At 52.4% G+C, this 20,255-nt stretch overlaps 1 protein-coding gene across 26 annotated transcripts in view; it reads right to left on the bottom strand.

Moving 5' to 3' along the window:
* Nucleotides 1-8,953, bottom strand: part of CHD4 (chromodomain helicase DNA binding protein 4) — a 38,875-nt gene extending 29,922 nt beyond the window's left edge. For 9 of the 26 annotated variants that reach the window (XM_074006145.1, XM_074006144.1, XM_074006143.1 and 6 more), the window contains exons 1-10: nt 8,843-8,953; nt 7,818-7,995; nt 3,886-4,007; nt 3,470-3,685; nt 3,162-3,280; nt 2,482-2,723; nt 1,873-2,000; nt 1,481-1,616; nt 1,165-1,343; nt 721-960 (exon numbers count right to left, since the gene is read on the bottom strand). In XM_074006145.1, coding sequence (XP_073862246.1) covers nt 721-960; nt 1,165-1,343; nt 1,481-1,616; nt 1,873-2,000; nt 2,482-2,723; nt 3,162-3,280; nt 3,470-3,685; nt 3,886-4,007; nt 7,818-7,917 — 1,482 coding nt within the window. In that variant the 5' untranslated portion in view covers nt 7,918-7,995; nt 8,843-8,953. Of the gene's footprint in view, nt 1-720; nt 961-1,164; nt 1,344-1,480; nt 1,617-1,872; nt 2,001-2,481; nt 2,724-3,161; nt 3,281-3,469; nt 3,686-3,885; nt 4,008-7,817; nt 7,996-8,112; nt 8,229-8,842 lie in introns of those variants that run through there. The other 17 variants (XM_074006157.1, XM_074006154.1, XM_074006156.1 and 14 more) reach the window with 9 other exon arrangements.
* Nucleotides 8,954-20,255: the final 11,302 nt, after the last annotated feature.

Consider the following 20,255-nt stretch of genomic DNA (forward strand, 5'->3'; position numbering starts at 1 on the left):
GCTCTGCCTCCCGGGTTTAGACCATTCTCCTGCCTCAGCCTCCCGAGTAGCTGGGACTACAGGCGCCCGCCACCTCGCCCGGCTAGTTTTTTGTATTTTTTAGTAGAGACGGGGTTTCACCGTATTAGCCAGGATGGTCTCGATCTCCTGACCTCGTGATCCGCCCGTCTCGGCCTCCCAAAGTGCTGGGATTACAGGCTTGAGCCACCGCGCCCGGCCAGATTTTTTTTTTTTAATTAGCTGGATGTGGTGGCATGCACCAGTACTCCTAGCTACTCAGCAAGAGGCTGAGATAGGAGGATCACTTGAGCTCAAGAGTTGGAGGTTGCAATGAGCTATGACTGCACCACTGCACTCTAGCCTGGATGACAGAGTGAGACCCTGTCTCCAAAAAAAAAGTTTTTTAACAAAAAAATTAAAAACATTGTAAGCTACCAAGACCCTGAGGCAGGGTGTCAACACAGAGACACATGTTCTCAGCTAGAAGAACATTGCTTCATCTCCTCTTCAGAGAGCTGGCAAAACATCAACTCCTCTGTTTGAAGTCAGTCCTACATTTTCCCAGGACAAAAGTATCCCAACACTATAGGATAAAGGAAAACACCTTTCTCAGGGTTGAAAAGCGCACAGTTCCTCTCCCGCACCCCAGCTTCACAATTCCCTACATAGAAAAGACTACACTTTCCACATCTTTTGCCCTGGCTGAGATCAGTCACTCACCGTACAACGGGGACAGAGCCATTCACCGTTGGGGATCTCTGGAAGTGGGGGATTCAGGCAGTGGATATGGTAGGAAGAAGGACAGGTATCGCAGCAGAGCAGCTCCCCACCATCCTTGCAGACCCGACAGAATTCCATATGGTGGTCATCCTCCTCTTCGAGGTCTCCCCCAACCTCTTCCAGGATCTCCTCACCCTCCGAATTGTCCTCTTTAGCTTCCCACTGGATGCCTTCCTTCTCCTGCAGTAAACGACCACAGATTCAGATTATTACCCCCACCCACCCACCGAAGTCTGAAGCCAGTACCCATCATTCCTTTGAATGCTTCCCAAAGCTCACAACCCGCAGCACCAGCATTTCGATTTCCATCCAGGCCCCAAAGAGCTTTACTGTCCCACCCTTCTTCTCATGAGTTCCAAGGGGCCACAATGGCCAGACACTCACGCAGTGTGGGCAGCTCCACTTGCCCTCAGGAGCCTTCTCCATGTCGGGATCCAGGCAAACCATGTGGTAAGCTCGGGGACAGGTATCACACAGGATGATCTCACCGCCTTGCTGGCACACCTCACAATAGTCCTGGTGGTCTGTCTCATAACCATCCACAGCAGTCACCTCCTCCTCGCCTGGGCAAGGAAGAGGGAAAGCCCAGTTATTAGAAAAAAACTACCTCCCCCCACCCCCAACCCCTATCTCCTTAGGGAGATTCTTCCCCAATCACTCCCACCTCATCCCATCACAAATATACAGAAAAGAAACACACCTTTCTTTTTCTTTTTAGTGGTTCGGAGTTTCTTGCGGCTGCGGCTACTACGGCTGGTGGAACCATCAGAAACAGAATAGCTATTGATACTGGCATCATCGAAGTCAGATTCCACATCTAAGTCATCATCCTCACTCTGACAGGATGAAAAAGAATAAGGTTAGACATTCAAGCCAAGGGGAAGGAAAGAGTGGCAGACAAGGGAGTGCTCTCTCACTGAGGATACCAGAATCCCAGCAAGCACTGTTATACAGGGAGCCGAGTCTCATCCTGTTCTGTGGGTAACTCCCCACATTCTTATGTGCCTACTATGAAGGACAGGTCCTGATACAAGGTCATATCCTTTCTAGTATACATGGCACCCTCCCTAAAGTGATGGGCTGGGCTCTCACCGAGGATCTCTTACGCTTAGAACCAAAACCTCCCAGCTTGATTTTCAGGGGAGCTACTTTCTTGGGTTTAGGCTTCTTGGCATCAGGTACACGAGGGCTGCCCTTGGGCTTCCTCCGAGCATTGGGACCTAAAATCAGGATACATCAGGATACATCACTGTCTGAGCGCAGAGCCACCTCTTCCTCCTCCTCCACAAACTCTGGCCCCTCCCCAGAGCTGTCCCCCAGCTGCCGGCATAAGAGCATACGCTGGAGCAAGGAAAGGGGGGGAGAGGGAGACAGACACACACATGCTACACACATGCTGACCTCAGGACAGCCCTGAGGCTCATCCCCAGAACCTGGCCCACCACTCCTAAGAAAGAAACAAATGCCCTCAGCCCTTCAACCCTTCTCAGAGCTCCTCCCTTCTATATAAAATACCACATCACCAAAGATGGGAAAAGATCTTCCCCACATTCAGATGCCCAAACTTCCCTCCAAAATTCAAGACGCACTCCTCCCTCCTATCTCCTACCTTAGGGCTGACAGAACACCATTCCCATGCTCTGTCTTTGACATCTTAAGCCCACACTAGACACCCCCACTCCCATTTGAACCCCATTTCACCTTTGCCCTCCTTGGTCTTGGCCTTGCGGATAGGCACCTCCACAGGGGGAGGTGGTGGTGCAACCTCAGTGGCTGTCACCATGCTCTCCACCACAGCCACCGCTGCTGCTGCCGCAGCTGCCACTGATGCCCCAGAACTGCCTTTGAAGGGATTGTTGGTACTGAACTCCCGCCATTTTGCACCCAAAACCATCATCATCTTGGAGACAGCAATCTTGGGATTTTTTGCAGCAATGAGGGGTCTGGTGGAGAAATGGAGAAGAGCAGAGAAAAATGTTTAAGAATAAAAGAGGCCGGGCGCGGTGGCTCAAGCCTGTAATCCCAGCACTTTGGGAGGCCGAGACGGGCGGATCACGAGGTCAGGAGATCGAGACCATCCTGGCTAACACGGTGAAACCCCGTCTCTACTAAAAAATACAAAAAACTAGCCGGGCGAGGTGGCGGGCGCCTGTAGTCTCAGCTACTCGGGAGGCTGAGGCAGGAGCCGGAGAACGGCGCAAACCCGGGAGGCGGAGCTTGCAGTGAGCCGAGATCACGCCACTGCACTCAAGCCTGGGCGACAGCGCGAGACTCCCTCTCAAAAAAAAAAAAATAAATAAATAAATAAAAGAAAGAAAGAGAAGAAAGAAGAGATAATAGAAAGACTCTCCTCCCCCTTCCGCAAGCCCCTCCTGTTTTACCTGACAAACTGGCTGAAGGCCTTGTAGTTGGTGAGGGTTCGATAATCCTCCTCTGAGAACACGTGGTCAATGTCTTCCATGCCCCAGTCTTCCAGGAGCTGAGCAGATGATTTAGGCTCCTGCAGAAAGAGCAAAGTCAAGCACCTGCCACCTAGTGCCCACACTTGCTAAACAAATTTGTACTGAAAAACCAGAGTAACAGAGTTAAAAGGAAAAGAAAAGAAAGTGTTCTAAAGGGCAGTAGGATGTCTAAGAAACAAAAGGACAAAAGTTTAACTGTACAAAGAAGAGGATGCAGGTCCAGGCACCTTTGAATCATCATCATCGTCATCCTCCTCCTCCTCCTCCTTCCGCTTGGATTTGCTCTTCTTCTCTTTCTTAGGTCCAAGCTTCTTCTTCTTCTTCTTACCAGGGGTATAGTCGCTGCCCTCACTGTCTGAGCGCAGAGCCACCTCTTCCTCCTCCTCCACAAACTCTGGCCCCTCCCCAGAGCTGTCCCCCAGCTGCCGGCATAAGAGCATACGCTGGAGCAAGGAAAGGGGGGGAGAGGGAGACAGACACACACATGCTACACACATGCTGACCTCAGGACAGCCCTGAGGCTCATCCCCAGAACCTGGCCCACCACTCCTAAGAAAGAAACAAATGCCCTCAGCCCTTCAACCCTTCTCAGAGCTCCTCCCTTCTTCTTCTGGTTCCCCGTAACATTCAGTCACCCACTCACCTCCTTTTTTTGGCGCTTGCTCTTAGGGATTTTAGGGTCCCGAGGTTTCTTAGGCTTTTTCTTCTTCTTGAGCTTTGGAGTCTCTGTTTCTGACAAATCCTCTTCTGGGTCCTCTTCATTTTCTACATGTATTTGGCAAAGAGTGGTAGGCAGGGAAAAAGATCAATAGCAAAAGGTTAGGCCCTAATCCAGAGGCTTTAGACTTTATTCCCCACCTCTTGTCCCAGATTCCTCTGAAGAGAACTGCTATACTCTGTACAGAAGGAAGCTGATACCCAGGACAAAAACAGACAAAGAGAGAGCTGTATATACCCAAAATAGGCCTGCCAGGCCAGACCAGGCCCACCTCGGGCAGCTGTCCAGACCCCTGCCTCCTCTCTCCCATTTCTACCAGCAATCCTCTAGATGTTCACCAGTACAGCTGAACTGAGCTGCTTAAAGTTCACCATGTAAGAGAACTAGATTTAGGCCTCCTATAACTGGCCACCAAGTATTCTATAAACCAGGGAATGAGAATGAAAGATCCTACTCAGAAAGCAAAAACTATACAATATACCTTCCCAGAACAGGATCAGTTCAGGGGTCTCGGAAACCACATCCTTCTCCAACCACTTTGAAATCATCACTGCTCAAATTAACCAGAACCTCTAAGTCCTAGGTTCAGGTGCCAGACCAATCTCATGCCCACTCCCAAAATACAATTTCCTTTCCCCATCTCCAACCCTAATGTTCCTCCTCAGCTTCTCCTGGGTCAGCAGCCTCTTCTCCCTAGGGGCCCAAATCAGCCCAGCTGTCACCATCTCCCCCTGCACCCGCCCCCCAGCAATCCTCCTCCCATCTGGCTCCACCTCCTCCCCTGGCTGGAAGCACACACAAAGCCTGGGGTAACACTGAAAGCTCCTGGGCAAGGATAGGTGGGAAGGGGCACACAGAAGGCCAGGAGGCAGCTTCCTTTGTAACAGACATTCACACCAGACTCCCTCCTCCCTCCTCTCTCTCCCTCTTTCCAAGCCACCCCCGCCCAAGTTGGGGGGGGGGTAGAGAAAGGAGTGGAGAGAAGAAGGGAGTGCCTCACCCACTGAGGAGAGGGAAAATGGCTCCTGACCGCAGAAGCCAGTCCAGGGCACCCAGCTGCCAACATAGGACAGACAGGAAGTGGCAGGGGAGGGGGCGGGGTTGACAGAGGGGGGGCGGGGTTGACAGAGGTGGGGCGGGGGGGAGACTGCCCTCATAGAAGCCTCCCCAAATTATTATCTGGCCCCAAGTCCAAATGCCACCTACTCTGGGATGACACGGTTCACAAGAGGCCACCCTAATGTCCTAAGCAAGGAAACCCAAGGAGAGCGAGACAAACATGAAGGTAATACTAAGTAAAGAACTTGATTACTCCCTCAATCACAATTATTTTTTCAGTCATCAGAGCTGAGATTTAACAAAGGCTCAGTGGACCTGTGGTCAGGACATACAACCTTCTCCCCAAATTTCTGATACCCAAAAGATTTAGTTTGAGGAATGGAGGCCCACAAGAAGCCTCTGAAGCTCAGCTTCCTCACCGCCCCCCCACCCAGAGTCCTATCCAACAAATATGGGAATGTCTGCACAAAAAAAAGGAGCAGGACCCAGACAGTGGTAGAAGATAACATCCTGGCCGGGTGCAGTGGCTCATGCCTGTAATCCCAGCACTTTGGGAGGCTGAGGCGGGCAGATCATTTGAGATCAGGAGTTTGAAACTAGCTTGGCCAACATGGTGAAACCCCATTTCTACTAAAAACACAAAAATTAGTTGGGCATAGTGGTGGGTGCCTGTAATCCCAGCTACTCAGGAGGCTGAAGCAGGAGAATCGCATGAGCCAGGGAGGTGGAGGTTGCAGTGAGCCAAGATCGTGCCACTGCACTCCAACCTGGGTGACAGAGTAAGACCCCGTCTCAAAAATAAAAAAGAAAGTAATATCCCTCCTTCAATCCCTGACATGCTCTTAGCTCTTAACCCCCAAAATTAGCCCTAAAATGTCTCTGGCTCCCCACTTCTTGAGCTAGACAGACACTAGGGAATGAGACATTAGGCTGGACAAAGCACCATCAGCCTCCCTGCTTCTCAGCCCAGAATAAGACCAGGCACAAGAAAGCCCCTCCCATTCCCCCTTGGGAATGGAACACCAGCCCGAATTTCACCAGAATCATTTTCTTCAGGGCTTTTCCCCAACAATCCCCAAGTCAACCCCCAATCCCCATCAGCTAGCTATATCTCACCACCCCCATAAAAGCTGGAAGTGGAGATAAAGATAACCCATAGAGGCAAAGGGGACATCCTTCCATGCACATGGAACCCCCAAACTTCTCAAGCAAATAATATGCTGAAATGGCAAACAACAAACTGACTGAGATATAGAGGAAGATTTGGGAAAGGGACAGGAATAGGGTGTGGCAAGTGAAAAAAGTGGGTCATGCTACAGCTCAGGACAGAGTTCACAGCTCCTGCGCAGCTCCCAGTCAACATGAAAGGCAGCCCCAGCCCAAGGGGACAATGGGAGGCCAAGATGTGGAACCCACAATGTCTAGGCAGCACTACTGTTTCTCATGCGCCTCTCAGAAGGACGGGGTCCCCTTACCAGCACCACCACCCTGCCCTCACCTTGGGCAAGGGCATGGAAATCTGCCCCCCTACCCTACACAAGGATGAAACCAAGTTTCTCATCCCAACAGCCAAGACTCCATGACAACACTAACCCCTCTCCTAAATGGCCTCAGGTTGAAGTCAAGACTTCCAACTTAAAAAGTACCAAATGTGAAAGCATCTCTCCCAGACCACCTCAACTTCCGCTGAAGCTAAGAAGAGAGAAGGCAGAACTGAATGATGCTGGATGAGAAACAAAACCAGGATCAGCAGGCTCCAAAATGAGAAGAAAAGTAGAAGCAGAAAGAATGAAGAAATGACACATAGGAAAAAAAATGAACCTAGAAAACACGAAGGTCAAGGAAACAAGTAGATGACTTAGCTAGGGACTCTGAAAAAGGACACAGAAGAGAAAGACATCTGCTTAGGAACATGACATCAACCATCATTTGAGGATAGACAAGGGCTCCCCCAATCAGGCAATGTAGTTATAACCATACGGGTTTGGCCAGTTCATGGAGCCACCCCAAAACACAGATAGAGCAACCCCTAGCACACCTACACAGACGCTTCACACTGCTAGCCTAAACGCCAGGCTACCTCATAGAGGCAGAAGCCAGTAGGAAAAAAGCCAAAATTATGTCCACTCACCAAGAGAAGAGAGATGCCCTCCCTTCTTTTGCCCCTCTTCACTAGGCTATTACATCCTTCCCAAGCCCCCATCACTTCCCCACTCAAAACATTCCAGCAATCTGCCTGGCTAAAAGCACTCCAGATCCTGCTGAGGAGCGCGATTCAAACTTCACACAGCTGAGACAGCACAGAAAACCGGTAACTGATCAGAAGCTAAAAATAATCAGATAGAGTGTAACCAGCACTCCCTCTTTCTTTTCCACAGCGGCAACCACAGGATCCTACTAGCACAGATGCCGGGCTGGTCTTTCAAATAGAATCCTCAATGCCCCCCTCCGCCACCACCACAAGCCTCCAGGGGTCCCAGCTACCTGCATTCCTCCGAGGACCCACACACAAGGTAATGCCTGCCAGCCCAGAGAGCTCCCTCAACTGGGAACTGCAGAGCATTCCTCAAGACAGAGTGCAGCAAGCTGGCATCTCCGTCCGCGGTGCCCAAGAGGCACATGGCTTCCACCCCCCTCACACCAGAGCTCCGCAGAAGGGAACCACTCCCTTCGGATGCCCTCCACCTCCGGCTCTGCACAGAGACAGCCGAGCAACACAGTCCTGCCTCACCAGAGCAGTCACTCGGGAGAGCCCCAGATGCCTCCTTCCCGCCCTGGGCCCTTGGGGAAGATGTTACCTGGGTGGGGTGGGGGCAGGCTGTTGTTCAAAAGTGCATCCATATCCTCCTCCTCACTGCCCGCCGAGCAGGGGGACGGGGAGCCCAGGCCCGACGCCATCCCCTTCCGCTCCCGGCCAGGGAATTGGCCCAGCTGCTCCTGCCGGCGGCCTGGGGCCCTCTACACTGGCCCGAGTCACTGTGCGGGGGAGGGGGGAGAAACAGAGAACAGTCAGTGACGCGCACTGTCCCCCTCCCCCACACCCACCCGCTCTTTCCGCCCCCCACCCCAGCCACCCTAGCAGGGCACCCGAACCGCTCAGGCTGAACTTAGTTCCACACTCCTTGGGGGCAGCCCGGAAGCCGGCTCCCCGGCAGGCGCCCCCACGGAGCGAGGGAGCGACGCCTCCGAGGGCAGGCTGGTGCAAGCGCGGGGAGGGGAGACGCCGGGCTGGACCGAGCGGGGTGTGACGGGGGAGGGGGTCCGAGTGGCAGCGGCACGGGGGGGCCAGGGGAGGCGGCAGGCGGCGAAACGCTCTGGGACACAAGGTCACTTGGGGGTGGGGGGGCGCCTCCCTGCGCCCGGGGAGGGGCCAGTCCCCAGACAGGGCAGCTCTCCAAAGGCTGTCCTCTGGGACAACTCAGGTTCTCCTCAAGAGCTGCGGAGACGAGGGGGCGTGGAGGCTCGGGCGCTGCGGGGGGCCGGAGGCAGGGACGCGGGGGGCTAAAGCGTCCCACCGGGAAGGGGGCCGGGCCACGTGTCCCGGGGGGGCAAGTGATCAAAGGGCGAGGGGGTGGGCGCCGGGCATTGTGGGAGACCAAGCCGAAGGCGGGGGTCGCGGGGAGCAAGACTCCGGCAGGGTTAGGGCGGGTGCTAGGGAGGAGGCCGGGCGCCCTGCAGGCCAGGAAAGGAAGGGTCGGCTCCTCTGGGCAAGGGGCGGTCCGCGGGTCCGGAGACGCCTAAGGAAGGGGCGGCTGACGGGATGACCCTCGGGGCTGGTCGGGCCGTGAGGGGCGTCTCTTTGGGAACCCCGCGCTATCCTCACCCCGGAGCCGCCGCAGGTCGCGCTGGGTCCGGCTCAGTGTCACTCCCGCTCCAGCTCCTCCTCGCCGCGGCCGAAGGGGGGAAAATGGCTCCGGCTCCGGCGTCGCCTCTTAAAGGGCCTGAAACACCGGCCGGGAAATCCCACCGCACAGGCCCCGCCCCCCCACGGACAGCCCATAATAACCTCAACCAACTCCAACCCCCCCTTCCACTACCGCCACCCTCCTCCCCAGGTCTCCCGGGCAACCCCCGCCCCCTCGTCGCTCAGGCAACCACTGGCCACGCCCCCTTCGAGCGCGCGCGCGCGTGTCACCTGGGCAACCGCCCACCTCCTGGCCATCCCATAATACACACGGACACCCCCCCCCCCCAAAAAACACACACACACACACAACACACACACACACCCTGCCCCCCCACATTTCATACACATATGCCAGGGGCTGCTGACATCTCATAATATTGCAGACCTTTTGCAACTAACCCTCTTAGACATCCCATAATAGCCATCCTTTGCCAACTTCTTCACTCTTGGCCCTAATGCTAACATCCCATAATAATTCACCCCTCCCTCCCCATGGCCATCCCATAATAAGCACCCCTCCCAGCACTTATGCCTCATATCCCATAATACTCAGCCCCATCCCCCACAGACATCCCATAATAACCATCCTTCATCCACCCCCAGTTTGACATCCCATAATAGTCTGAAACTCACCCCCCCCATACTACAACAACGGACACTCGGCCTCCTCCCACACACATCCCATAATAATCAGTCTCCCACTTTCTATACTGACATCCCGTAATAACTAACCCCCTAGGGCTGCCCTCAGTCCCTGCAGGCTAGGGTCTAGAGGCTCACGTCACCCCCACCCTTCCCTCTTCTAGCTCCACAGCCTATATAGTAAGTACCCCTCCTCTATCAAAAAGATAACCCGTAATGATCAACAGCCCTACTGTCGCCCCACAGATGGACATCTAATCTCTTTTCCTCTGACACTGGAAAGCTATCCCATAATAATTTTACTCTCCTACCCACATCCTGACATCCCATAATAATTGCAAGGAGCCCGTGGTCAACCAAACATACCGTAATACTCCCAACACAACCCAGTGTCACATCCCATAATGCTTCATCTCCACTCCACCACCCCTATACCCTTTGAGCCAGGCATCCCATAATATTCATATTCTTCCCACCCCCATCTCCAGGCGCTGTCAGTCTATTCTAACACCCAAAGCAGGGAGGGCCAGGCAGGCTACCCACGCTTCCCTGTCCCCGCCCCCACTTGCACACACCTTAATCCCTTTCTGGGCCAAAGCAGTATCCTGGCAAAAAGCCTCCTCATGTCTGGGACCCCAGCTTCCCTCATACCATCATTTCCAGACACTTGGGGGCTAGAAGCCCACCTAGGGCCCCACCTAGTCCCACCAAAATCCAGGTATTTTCCAGATGCTTACCTCCAGCTCCTAAGTTTTGAGGAACACCAACCAACCAAAATACCAAGCTGACAGATGAAACATTTACATGAAGTCTAATTCACCCTACAACATCCCATAATAATTACCAACTCCCATCCAAAGACTATCTCTCAACATTCTAGCAATCCTCTCCCTCACCACACCCCCAGGTCAGGGACTTTTCACCAACACCCGCAGGCCACTCCAGCGAATGGACATGGCATCATGATGTGAACTCAGGATCCTTCTCTATACACACCGAGAGTAGAGGCCTGCCCTCCCCCTACTCACCTCTGCTCATGTTCATTCAACCTATGTTGAGAGAGTACCTAGCAAGGCGGAGCTGCGCACCATGGAGACACAAGGAAGACCAGGGGGCCTCGCTTCAAAAAGCATAAGCAACCAAGCAAACTATGATACACGACAGACAGAATGGTGCCAAGGGAGAACTGCTGAGCACTATTTCCCAATTTCCTGTTACAGCAAATAAAATCCCCCTGGTCCCAAGAGAGAACATATCCCAGTAAGATTTATCGTGGTCCTTCCAGAGGCTGGAAGATGATACTTAAAGGATTTATGGATATAGACCATAGTCAACATGATCTCCTATCTGTTCCCTACTTACTAGGGGATTTTTATTGGAAAGCAAGTTCATCCATCCAGTGTTCCTAATACTGAAATCCTATAATATGTTCATGTCCTTCCTTCCTTAAGAGACTCCACAATATGCCAGCATTGTTTCTCCCATTCTTGAACACCAAATCCTCCTTATCCTCGATGTCCCATATTTTTCAGGCACTTTCCCATTTTATATCCTGAAGTCTCATAATACCTCCAATGGCCTCCATCCTCATCTTGTTGGGGCCCCATTCTCCACCTCAAAAAAAAAAATCTTTTAGTTGTGTAATGTTCCCCATCTTCCCGCCTGTATAGAAGTCAATATTCCAGCAGGGCACGGTGGCTCATGCCTGTAATTCCAGCACTTTGGGAGGCCAAGGCAGGTGGATCACAAGGTCAGAAGTTCAAGACCAACCTGGCCAAATTGGTGAAACCCCATCTCTACTAAACATGCAAAAGCCTGATGTGGTGGCACACGCCTGTAATCGTAGCTACTCAAGGGCTGAAGCAGGAGAATTGCTTGAACCCAGGAGGTGGAGGTTGCAGGAAGCTGAGATTGCACCATTGCACTACAGCCTGGGCAACAGGCGAGACTGTCTCAGAAAAAAAAAAAAAAGAGTCAACATTCCAGGAGGCCTACATTGAATTATGCCCCAAGGTAGCCCTCCAGCATATACCATCCCCTTCCCTTATTATGCCTACCCTCCAGCCACCCTATGGACGCAACCCTAGAAGTTGAAAAAACCCAATTTTGTTTTGTTTTGTTTTGAGAGACAGGGTCTCAGTGGCGCAATCACAGCTCACTGCAGCCTCAACCTCCTGGACTCAAGTAATCCTCCCACCTCAGCCTCCTACCTGTAGCTGGAACCACAGGCACACACCACCACACCCAGCTAAATTTTAAATTTATTGTAGAGACGGGGTTTCACTGTGAACTCCTGGACTCCAGTGATCTTCCTGCCTCAGGAAAGAGCCCAATCTGAAAACCCTTTGGCCCTCAGAAAACCTGAGCCCATCAGCCTGTCACTTTTCCCTCTTCCTGAAGCCCAGGGATTCAGGCCTGAGTGAAAACCAATGTCCCAGCACCACTGCCTTGCTGCCCTGACCCCCAGGCCAAGGATAATGTCTCCCTCTGCTCATTTGCCTTTTTTGCATGGGTTCAAGACCTATGGAAGTGGGACGAGTTGAAAAGAAACAGGAACTTCCTTGTAGAAAGGGCCCTTCCTAACCAGTAGTGAGTGGGATGAACCTCATGCCATCTCTGCATTACCCTTCTCATCTCATTTCCCTAGAGGAAGGCCTGGCCAGATGGCTTTCCCCTTCTCTAGGATCCAAGGGACTGGAGAACTGGCACAAAGAAACAAGTTCAGGGAAGGCAAGAGCTTGCCTCAGGGAATTACAATCCCTCTGGTCCTGAGCAGAACACCAGACACGCAGACAGGTCTTCCACCAGCTCCTGGCTGACTCTGTAAACCCACTAGCATTCCACATTTAACTCTCATCTTAGGACTGGAGTTTTCGGCATCAAAGACATCAGGTCCTGTCAAAAGCTCCCTCTGTCACCTTTGAAGTAGGTGTTTTCTTTTTCCAACCTTCCCTTCAGCTCCTTGGCCCACCCTCTTACTGTACTCATTGTGGCAAGCGGGCCATTCTCCTCCGTTCTGCAAGTCTTCCAGTTTCCCTCATTAAATGCTCTTGACATCAAGACTGGGCCCCATTTACTTACCCAAGCCCTCTCCCATACTTATTCTGAGTACTAAGAATGAAACTTGTGTTCCACAACGGGCAGTGAGGATGCAGCTCTTTTCAGATATCATGATGTGGGGACACCTCCTTTCAGGGAAGTTTCTCCTTCCTACAGAGGGCTGCCAGATGCCTCTTGTGCCCTCTTCTACCCTCATTTCTCCAGGGAATTCAGCCTGTCTCTGGGCCTCAAATTCCCCTCTGCAGTATCTCCATCTGCCCATACCCATACGCTCATTTCCACAGTCATCTGTCCATATAAACCAGTAAGAGAGTGTTTAACTGGGTAGTCACAGCCTCCTGCCCGTGACTAAAAATATCCACATTTTATTTATCCATATATCCTTTGTCCACTATCACCCTGTGTCCCTATTCCTGTAGGTTCTACCCACTTCTTCCTTTGCTGCTCTTGTTCCCCACCTCTCCCTGACACCACAACAAGGAGAAAGTTAAAATCCCTTCCTCTCTTCTTGAGTTCCAGAAAGGGCTCGGAGGTGTGTGCTGGTGTGTTGCTTTGTGGTCCTTATGCTTCTACGCTTCCCCTCCCTCCTCTAGCCCCATGCTACCCTCCCAGATAAATTATAAATAAACCACTAGCATGATTGGCCCAGGGAGACTAAGGGTGGGATAATCTCCTAATTAACGCACCCAGGAGGGCAGCCTCTCTAGCCAGTTACCTTAGAGTTCTGTTTTCATCCCATGGTACAGAAGAACCTAGAATAACACTCAGAGTGGGTCGTTCACAGAGTTTTTCGGATTTGCTCTATAACTCCTCTCCTTACACCTCTGTTTTGCGTGAACCTGAAAAACTCTGTTTATAAGAGGTCCAAGGGGCCACAGTGTTCTCCTGCTCTGTCAGAAGAGGGGATTTTGGGAGACAACAGAGGGAAGAAAAGCCACAGTGACAGTACACTCCAAAGGCTAGACAGGATGCAGATCACGTGGGGCTTGGGGGTGACATGCCAGGTGTTTGTATCTCAGGAGGCAACCTAGCCTCTCTGTTCTTTGGGTGTGACTGCAAGGTAGCAAAGCGCCCCATGCACAACCCCCCAACCTGAGCTATGGTCCCCGGGCTCAAACCCAGGAGGACAAAGATGGAAGGAAGATGGGTACTATTGCTATCTAGGAGTACTACTCCCTTTGGTATGCCACCCGGCCAGAACCTCTCAGTTCTCACTTGCAGCGCAGCACTGCAGGCGACGGACTCACAGGGTAACCCTGTATCGCACAAGCTGTTCAACGGACCCAGGTGTCCAGGGTTCAGATTTGGCTCGCTGGAGCCTGCCTCAGGGGCCCCTTCAAACAGCTGTCACCAAAGAAACCTCTCCAGCCAGTTACTCCTGCCAGGCCTCAGGTCCGACTCCAGGGCTCACCCTGCCCTCCCCAGCTCCTTCCCTCCCTCTTCCTTCCCTCCCCCTCCCCACCCCTCCCTAGAGCTTCACCTCTCCTGGACAGCCCCACCCAGCTGTGCAGGGCACATCCCATAATAATCCTCCTCGCTAGCCTTACCCCCCCCCCAAAAAAAGAGAGGCGGCCATCCCATAATAGCCACCCACAAGAGACATTCCGCGGTGACCGCCCCCTCCCTGCAGAGCTGCTGGGAGCAGCCATCCCATAATAGCTGGCCGCCTGTTTTACTGGTTACGGCTGTGGAGGGAGCTGGAGAGGAAATGGAGGGGAGGGGGGAGGGGAGAAGGATCCAGGGCCCCCACTTTGTGGGATGCAGGGAGAAGGGGAAGGAGGGTGGTATAAGGGGCTAGGGTGCAGAGGAGGCCGTTGTGCAGGTGGGAGGTGTGATCCACTGACCACCACCACGCTGCTTTAGGGCTTTCTCCCCATTCGCCAGGGGCTACTTTTCCCCTCAGCACCCCGGAGGTGTCTGCTAGTTAGGGGAGATGCCTGGGATGGGTTGAGGTGCCCAAACTCTGTGTGTGTAGGGAGATGGGTTTCAGGTGTTCCCCTTGGGGCGTTTGAGAGAGGAGGGTGACCTTAGAAAGGATGGTAGGCGAGTAAGGGTTGAGGAGGTGGGGGGGGGCTGGAGAAGAGCTCCTCAGGCCCTCCCCATTCTGCACCACCATCCCATAATAATCCCCCCAGCCCCACTCCCCCTCCCACACACGACATCCCATAATATCTTCTGGAGAGGCAGTCCCCGCAGTAGGTACAAAGAGCTATCCCATAATAAGCTCCCCCACCCCCACTCACTACCCCCCCAACTTGGCCCCCCCTCAGTCACATGCAGCCGGTGCCATCCCCCGCTGCTCCCCCCTCTGGCCACCGAAGGCCTTGCCAGCCCATAATACTCTTGCCTCTGGTCGCAGGAGGCCTCCAGCCCATAATACTCCCTTCCACCACCACCCCCCCCTTCCCGCCCCGCACCCCTTCCTCCCGCCTCCAGTTGGAGCCGGGCCTCACCAGCCCATAATATTCCCCAGTCTCCTAAGGCTGTTCCAGCCCATAATACTCTCCCTGTCTCCTAAGGCCTCTCCATCCCATAATACTGCCAGACGCCTGACCTGTGGGCCAAACCCCAGCCCGTTCCACACATCGAGGCTGTGTCAGCGCCGCCGGCCTCCTTCCCTGTCCCTCCTCCCTCCCTGGTCGCGCTTTCCCTCCCAGGCTTTCTCCCGCCCTCCTGCCCTGGGCCCCTCTCCCAGCCCCACCCCGTGCCTGCCTGGGCCCTCGCTTCCCCTCCAGCCTCCTCCCTTGCCCTTTCTCCATTGCTTGGTTCTCCAGCCAGCTTACCCCTGTCTTGCACTTTTCCACCTCCTTCTTGGTCTATGGGATGGACATGGGCCTAGTGGGGAGAGAGTGCCCCCAGAGGGCAACAGGCCAGTCGCTGCCCCTAAAGACTGCCTGCTTGACCTAGCACCGTGGAAACCTGCCCAGCCTGCCTTGTTCACCACCTCCCGTGGTCCTAGTTCTGATGGCTGGCAGAGCTCTGTCTGGGTGAGGATTCACCTGGAGCCCTTCACGTCTTCTGGAAACACTCGCGTTGGGCATTACTGGCAGTTTATCAATGGCCTTGCCTCCCCATGCTCATGTTGGAAAGAAGGCGTTCCCACTTATGGGGCCTCTAGAGTACCTTTCAAAGGTGGGCTCCTTGACCCTCACAATAACCCAGTAAGTGGATATTATGAGCCCCATTTCACAGAGAAATGGGAGAAAACAGAGGCTCAGAGAGGTCAAGAAATTTGTTGAAGCCACATTGCCAAGAAGTGAGAGAGTTGAAATTCATGCCCAGATTTGTTTGATTCCAAAGTTCTGGAGCCTTTGGGATTCCCCAAACCCTGAGTGAGAAAGTTCACCTTCCAGTACTTTCCATGCTCCTCCGGCAAGGACATGGTGAGAACTACCTCAGCTTGTCCAGGGCCTTCCTGTGTGATATTAACCTTCCCTTCCCCATTTCTTCCATGGGACCCCAGATGGCAGCCTCGAGGGAATTCCATCCTCAAGATGGTTGAGGACCAAGAAGGAAGAATCTCTGCTCTCCTTTGGTATCCCTTACCTCTGCCCTGGCGCTCCTAAATTTCTTTTAATATTAATGATTGTGGCCAGGTGTGGTAGCTCACACCTGTAATCCCAGCACTTTAGGAGGCAGAGGCAGGAGGATCACATGAGGCCAGGAGTTCAAAACCAGCCTGGCCAACATGGTGAAACCCCGTCTCTACTAAAAGTACGAAAATTAGCTGGGCATGGTGGTGCATGCCTGTAATCCCAGCTACTGAGGAGGCTAAGGCAGGAGAATCACTTGAACTTGGGAGGTGGAGGTTGCAGTGAGCCGAGATAGCACCACTGCACTCCAGCATGGATGACAGAGCAAGACCTTGTCTCAAAAAATAAAATAAAATAAAATTAATGGTTGTTACTCTTCCCAGCTACTCTCACCACGTGGAGGGACCATCCTACAGAGGAGACAGACTTTGAGGAAGGGCGAACCAAAGAATGGTCCCTGCTCAGTGTAGACAATCAGGAGTGCTGCCTTGGAGATGTAGGGTACATCACAAGCTGGGGGAGGGGAGTCATGGCCAACTGCATGAAGTCTTAAGGCATCTTGCTTGTGTGTGGGCCCTCGATGGGGTGTATTTTAGGGTCCAACACAATTGGAACCTTGAGTGAGCCAGCTCTCAACCCCCCCAACCCCTGCAGCCACATGGTGTTCAATAAACAGGGAGCTGAGACAAACAGAGAGTGAAGGGGTGGGTGTGCTGTAGGGCAAGTGGATTAGGAGCATGGAGGAAGAACTGGGAAGAGGAAGGCCAAGATGATGCAGCAGATTCAAGGCAAGCCAGGCAGTTGAAAGAGGTGGCTACATGAGGAAGGGAGGAGAAGGAAGGAAACCCGGGTGATCTGTAACAGGAAAGAAAGTCCCAGGAAGGAGAGGTGTACTGCAAAAAGCAGGAGTTTGGGAGCCAGATACAGATCCAGCCGCTTCCTAGTTGTGTGACCTTAAGACCTCAGATTCGGCCGGGCGCGGTGGCTCAAGCCTGTAATCCCAGCACTTTGGGAGGCCGAGACGGGCGGATCACGACGTCAGGAGTTCAAGACCATCCTGGCTAACACGGTGAAACCCCGTCTCTACTAAAAAATACAAAAAACTAGCCGGGCGAGGTGGTGGGCGCCTGTAGTCCCAGCTACTCGGGAGGCTGAGGCAGGAGAATGGCGTAAAAACCCGGGAGGCGGAGCTTGCAGTGAGCTGAGATCCGGCCACTGCACTCCAGCCTGGGCGACACAGCAAGACTCCGTCTCAAAAAAAAAAAAAAAAAAAAAAAAAAAAAGACCTCAGATTCTCCAGGGTGTTTCTTCTGTAAAAGGGATGAACATCGTCTCTAACTCAGACTATATTATTTAATATAATAAAGAAGATAATGCATCTTAAACACTAACTTGAAATCTTGGCATACAGAAGAGTATTTTTTAAACCTGCTAAAAGTCCGGGCGCAGTGGCTCACGCCTGTAATCCCAGCACTTTGGGAGACCAAGGTGGGTGGATCACCTGAGATCAGGAGTTCAAGACCAGCCTGGTCAACATGGTGAAACCCTGACTCTACTAAAAATACAAAAATTAGCCAGGCACGGTGGCGGGCACTTGTAATCCCAGCCACTTAGGAGGCTGAGGCACGAGAATAGCTGGAACCTGGGAGGCGGAGGTTGCAGTGAACCAAGACCATGCCACTGCACTCCAGTCTGGGCAACAAGAGTGAAACTCCATTTCAAAAACAACAACAACAACAACAACAACAAAAATTGCTAATGCTCATTCCCTTCCATCTAAGATTTTCCCCTTCTCTGTCTTTGGATTTTCCTAGACCTTGAATGGAGCAGCTCCAGGACAGGGGGTGAGGGTTCTGGACTTCATACTGCTCTCTTAGTCTTGGGAACCCTATGAAAATAGCCTAATCTATTCTTGCCTCTCTCTTCTCTTGATGGAAAGCCTTTGGATATCTGAATGGGGGAAAATAGTCCACCAGGGCTTTGACACCAGAGATTTCACATCAGAGACAACGTATTGCCATCTAGCTCTTCCACAGGCCATGGTCACACTTGTCCTCAGCTATTTTTTTTTTTTTTTTTTTTCAGACGGAGTTTTGCTCTTGTTGCCAAGGCTGGAGTGCAATGGCACAATCTCGGCTCACTGCAACCTCCGCCTCCCAGGTTCCAGGCTATTCTCCTGCTTCAGCCTCCCTAGTAGCTGGGATTACAGGCATGTGCCACCATGCCCGACTAATTTTGTATTTTTAGTAGAGACGGGGTTTCTCCATGTTGGTCAGGCTGGTCTTGAACTCCCGACCTCAGGTGATCCGCCCGCCTTGGCCTCCCAAAGTGCTGGGATTACAGGCATGAGCCACCGCACCTGGCCGCCCTCAGCTGTTGTAATGGCTCCCTGACAAGTCTGTCTTTTCCTTAGACTCTCCCCACCAATCATTTTCCTCCAGCTTATTCCACACAGTTTGTCAGTGTGAGCAAAACCTCACTCAGGAGCCTCCGTGGGCTTCCCATTGCCCACTAAACCAACTGCCAATACCTTACGCTGCATTCTTGTGTTTTCTGCCTGGCATTATAGTTTTTGTTTACTTGTTCTATGGTTCCCACTAGATTGTAAACTACTTCACAACAAGATCTGACTGTTCATTCATTCAACAAATATTTATTGAGCACTTTCTCTGTGCCAGGCACTGTTTTAGATGCTGGGGATCATCAGAGAATCGAAGAAAAATCCACGCCCCCACGGAACTTACATTCTACCTAGGATATAGGACGGGGTGGTGGAGATGATAAACTATAAAAATTAGAATAAATAAATTATATGGTATGTTGGAAAGTGATACATGCCGTGAGTTGTAATTACTTTGGAACTCACATACCTGCCTATAAAAGTACTCAAGTAATCTTTAAAAATTGTGTTTGATTCTGTTTGAATAGGGCAAAGTGCTAAGATTTTGGACTACGAGGTTTTGTGCTGCCGGTGCTCTCAGGACAGGAAGGGCACAGATCTTGAACCCTGAAGATGAAGAGAGATGGAGCAGGTGCTAATCAATAGGCCTCTTCCACAGTGGCTGGAGGTAAGTGCCGGGCTCCAGACTCCAGTCTCCATCCAGATGGAGAAAGGCCCAGATTTCATGGCTATCCCTGACGAATCTGGGTCAGTTCTCTCATTTGGCCACCAGGGGTCATTTTACCCCTGTAAATCACCGTCTGGAGCACTTGGCATAAAGGCACACACAAAAGGCTACCCTGGACTAAAACACACAGACACAAATGGAGAACCCTGACACACACACACACTCTCTCTCTCGCTCTCTCTCTCACACACACACAGTGCACGCACACACATATAAAGATACAGTATTGAGACATAGGGTCAGAAATGCTGTAGGATGCACACAGAGCAACAACTCCCTCAGTAATGTCAGGGTCTGAAGATGTCCACAAGTGCCAACTCTGCAGCCCCTCCGAGCCCCCAACTTGGGTAAAGAGGGAAGGAATAGCCGGGCGCGGTGGTTCATGCCTGTAATCCCAGCACTTTGGGAGGCGGGCAGATTCACCTGAGGTCGGGAGCTCGAGACCAGTCTGGCCAACATAGTGAAACCCCATCACTACTAAAAATACAAAAAATTAGCTGGGTTTGGTGGTGTGCACCTGTAATCCCAGTTACTTGGGAGGCTGAGGCAGGAGAATTGCATGAACCCAAGAGGCGAAGGTTGCAGTGAACCGAGATCACACCATTGCACTCCAGCCCAGGCCACAGTGTTAGACCCCATCTCAAAAAAAAAAAAAAAAAAAAAAAAAAAGGAAGGAATAGTAGATGGCCCATTTCCCTTGCTTCCAGCGTGCTGAGAATGGACAGCCTATTCCTGTCCTTCCATCTCACTCTTAACTTCCCCATAAACTCTTCTTTCCTGGCTATGGCACAGTTCTCTTAGTTCCCTTTTTCCTCCCCCAGAGAAGCCCCATTCCCTCCCCCTCAGCATATGACTAGTTCCACCCCGTCTCCATCCCTGCCCCAGGGCTGCTGCTCTGACATGCCCAGGGTAGTGTTCCATTGTATGTACTACTCCTAGGGCCGCAGGAAAACCCCAAGACATGAA

Source organism: Macaca fascicularis, chromosome 11 (genome assembly GCF_037993035.2).
Source record: "Macaca fascicularis isolate 582-1 chromosome 11, T2T-MFA8v1.1".
In the NCBI taxonomy this organism is placed as follows: domain Eukaryota; kingdom Metazoa; phylum Chordata; class Mammalia; order Primates; family Cercopithecidae; genus Macaca; species Macaca fascicularis.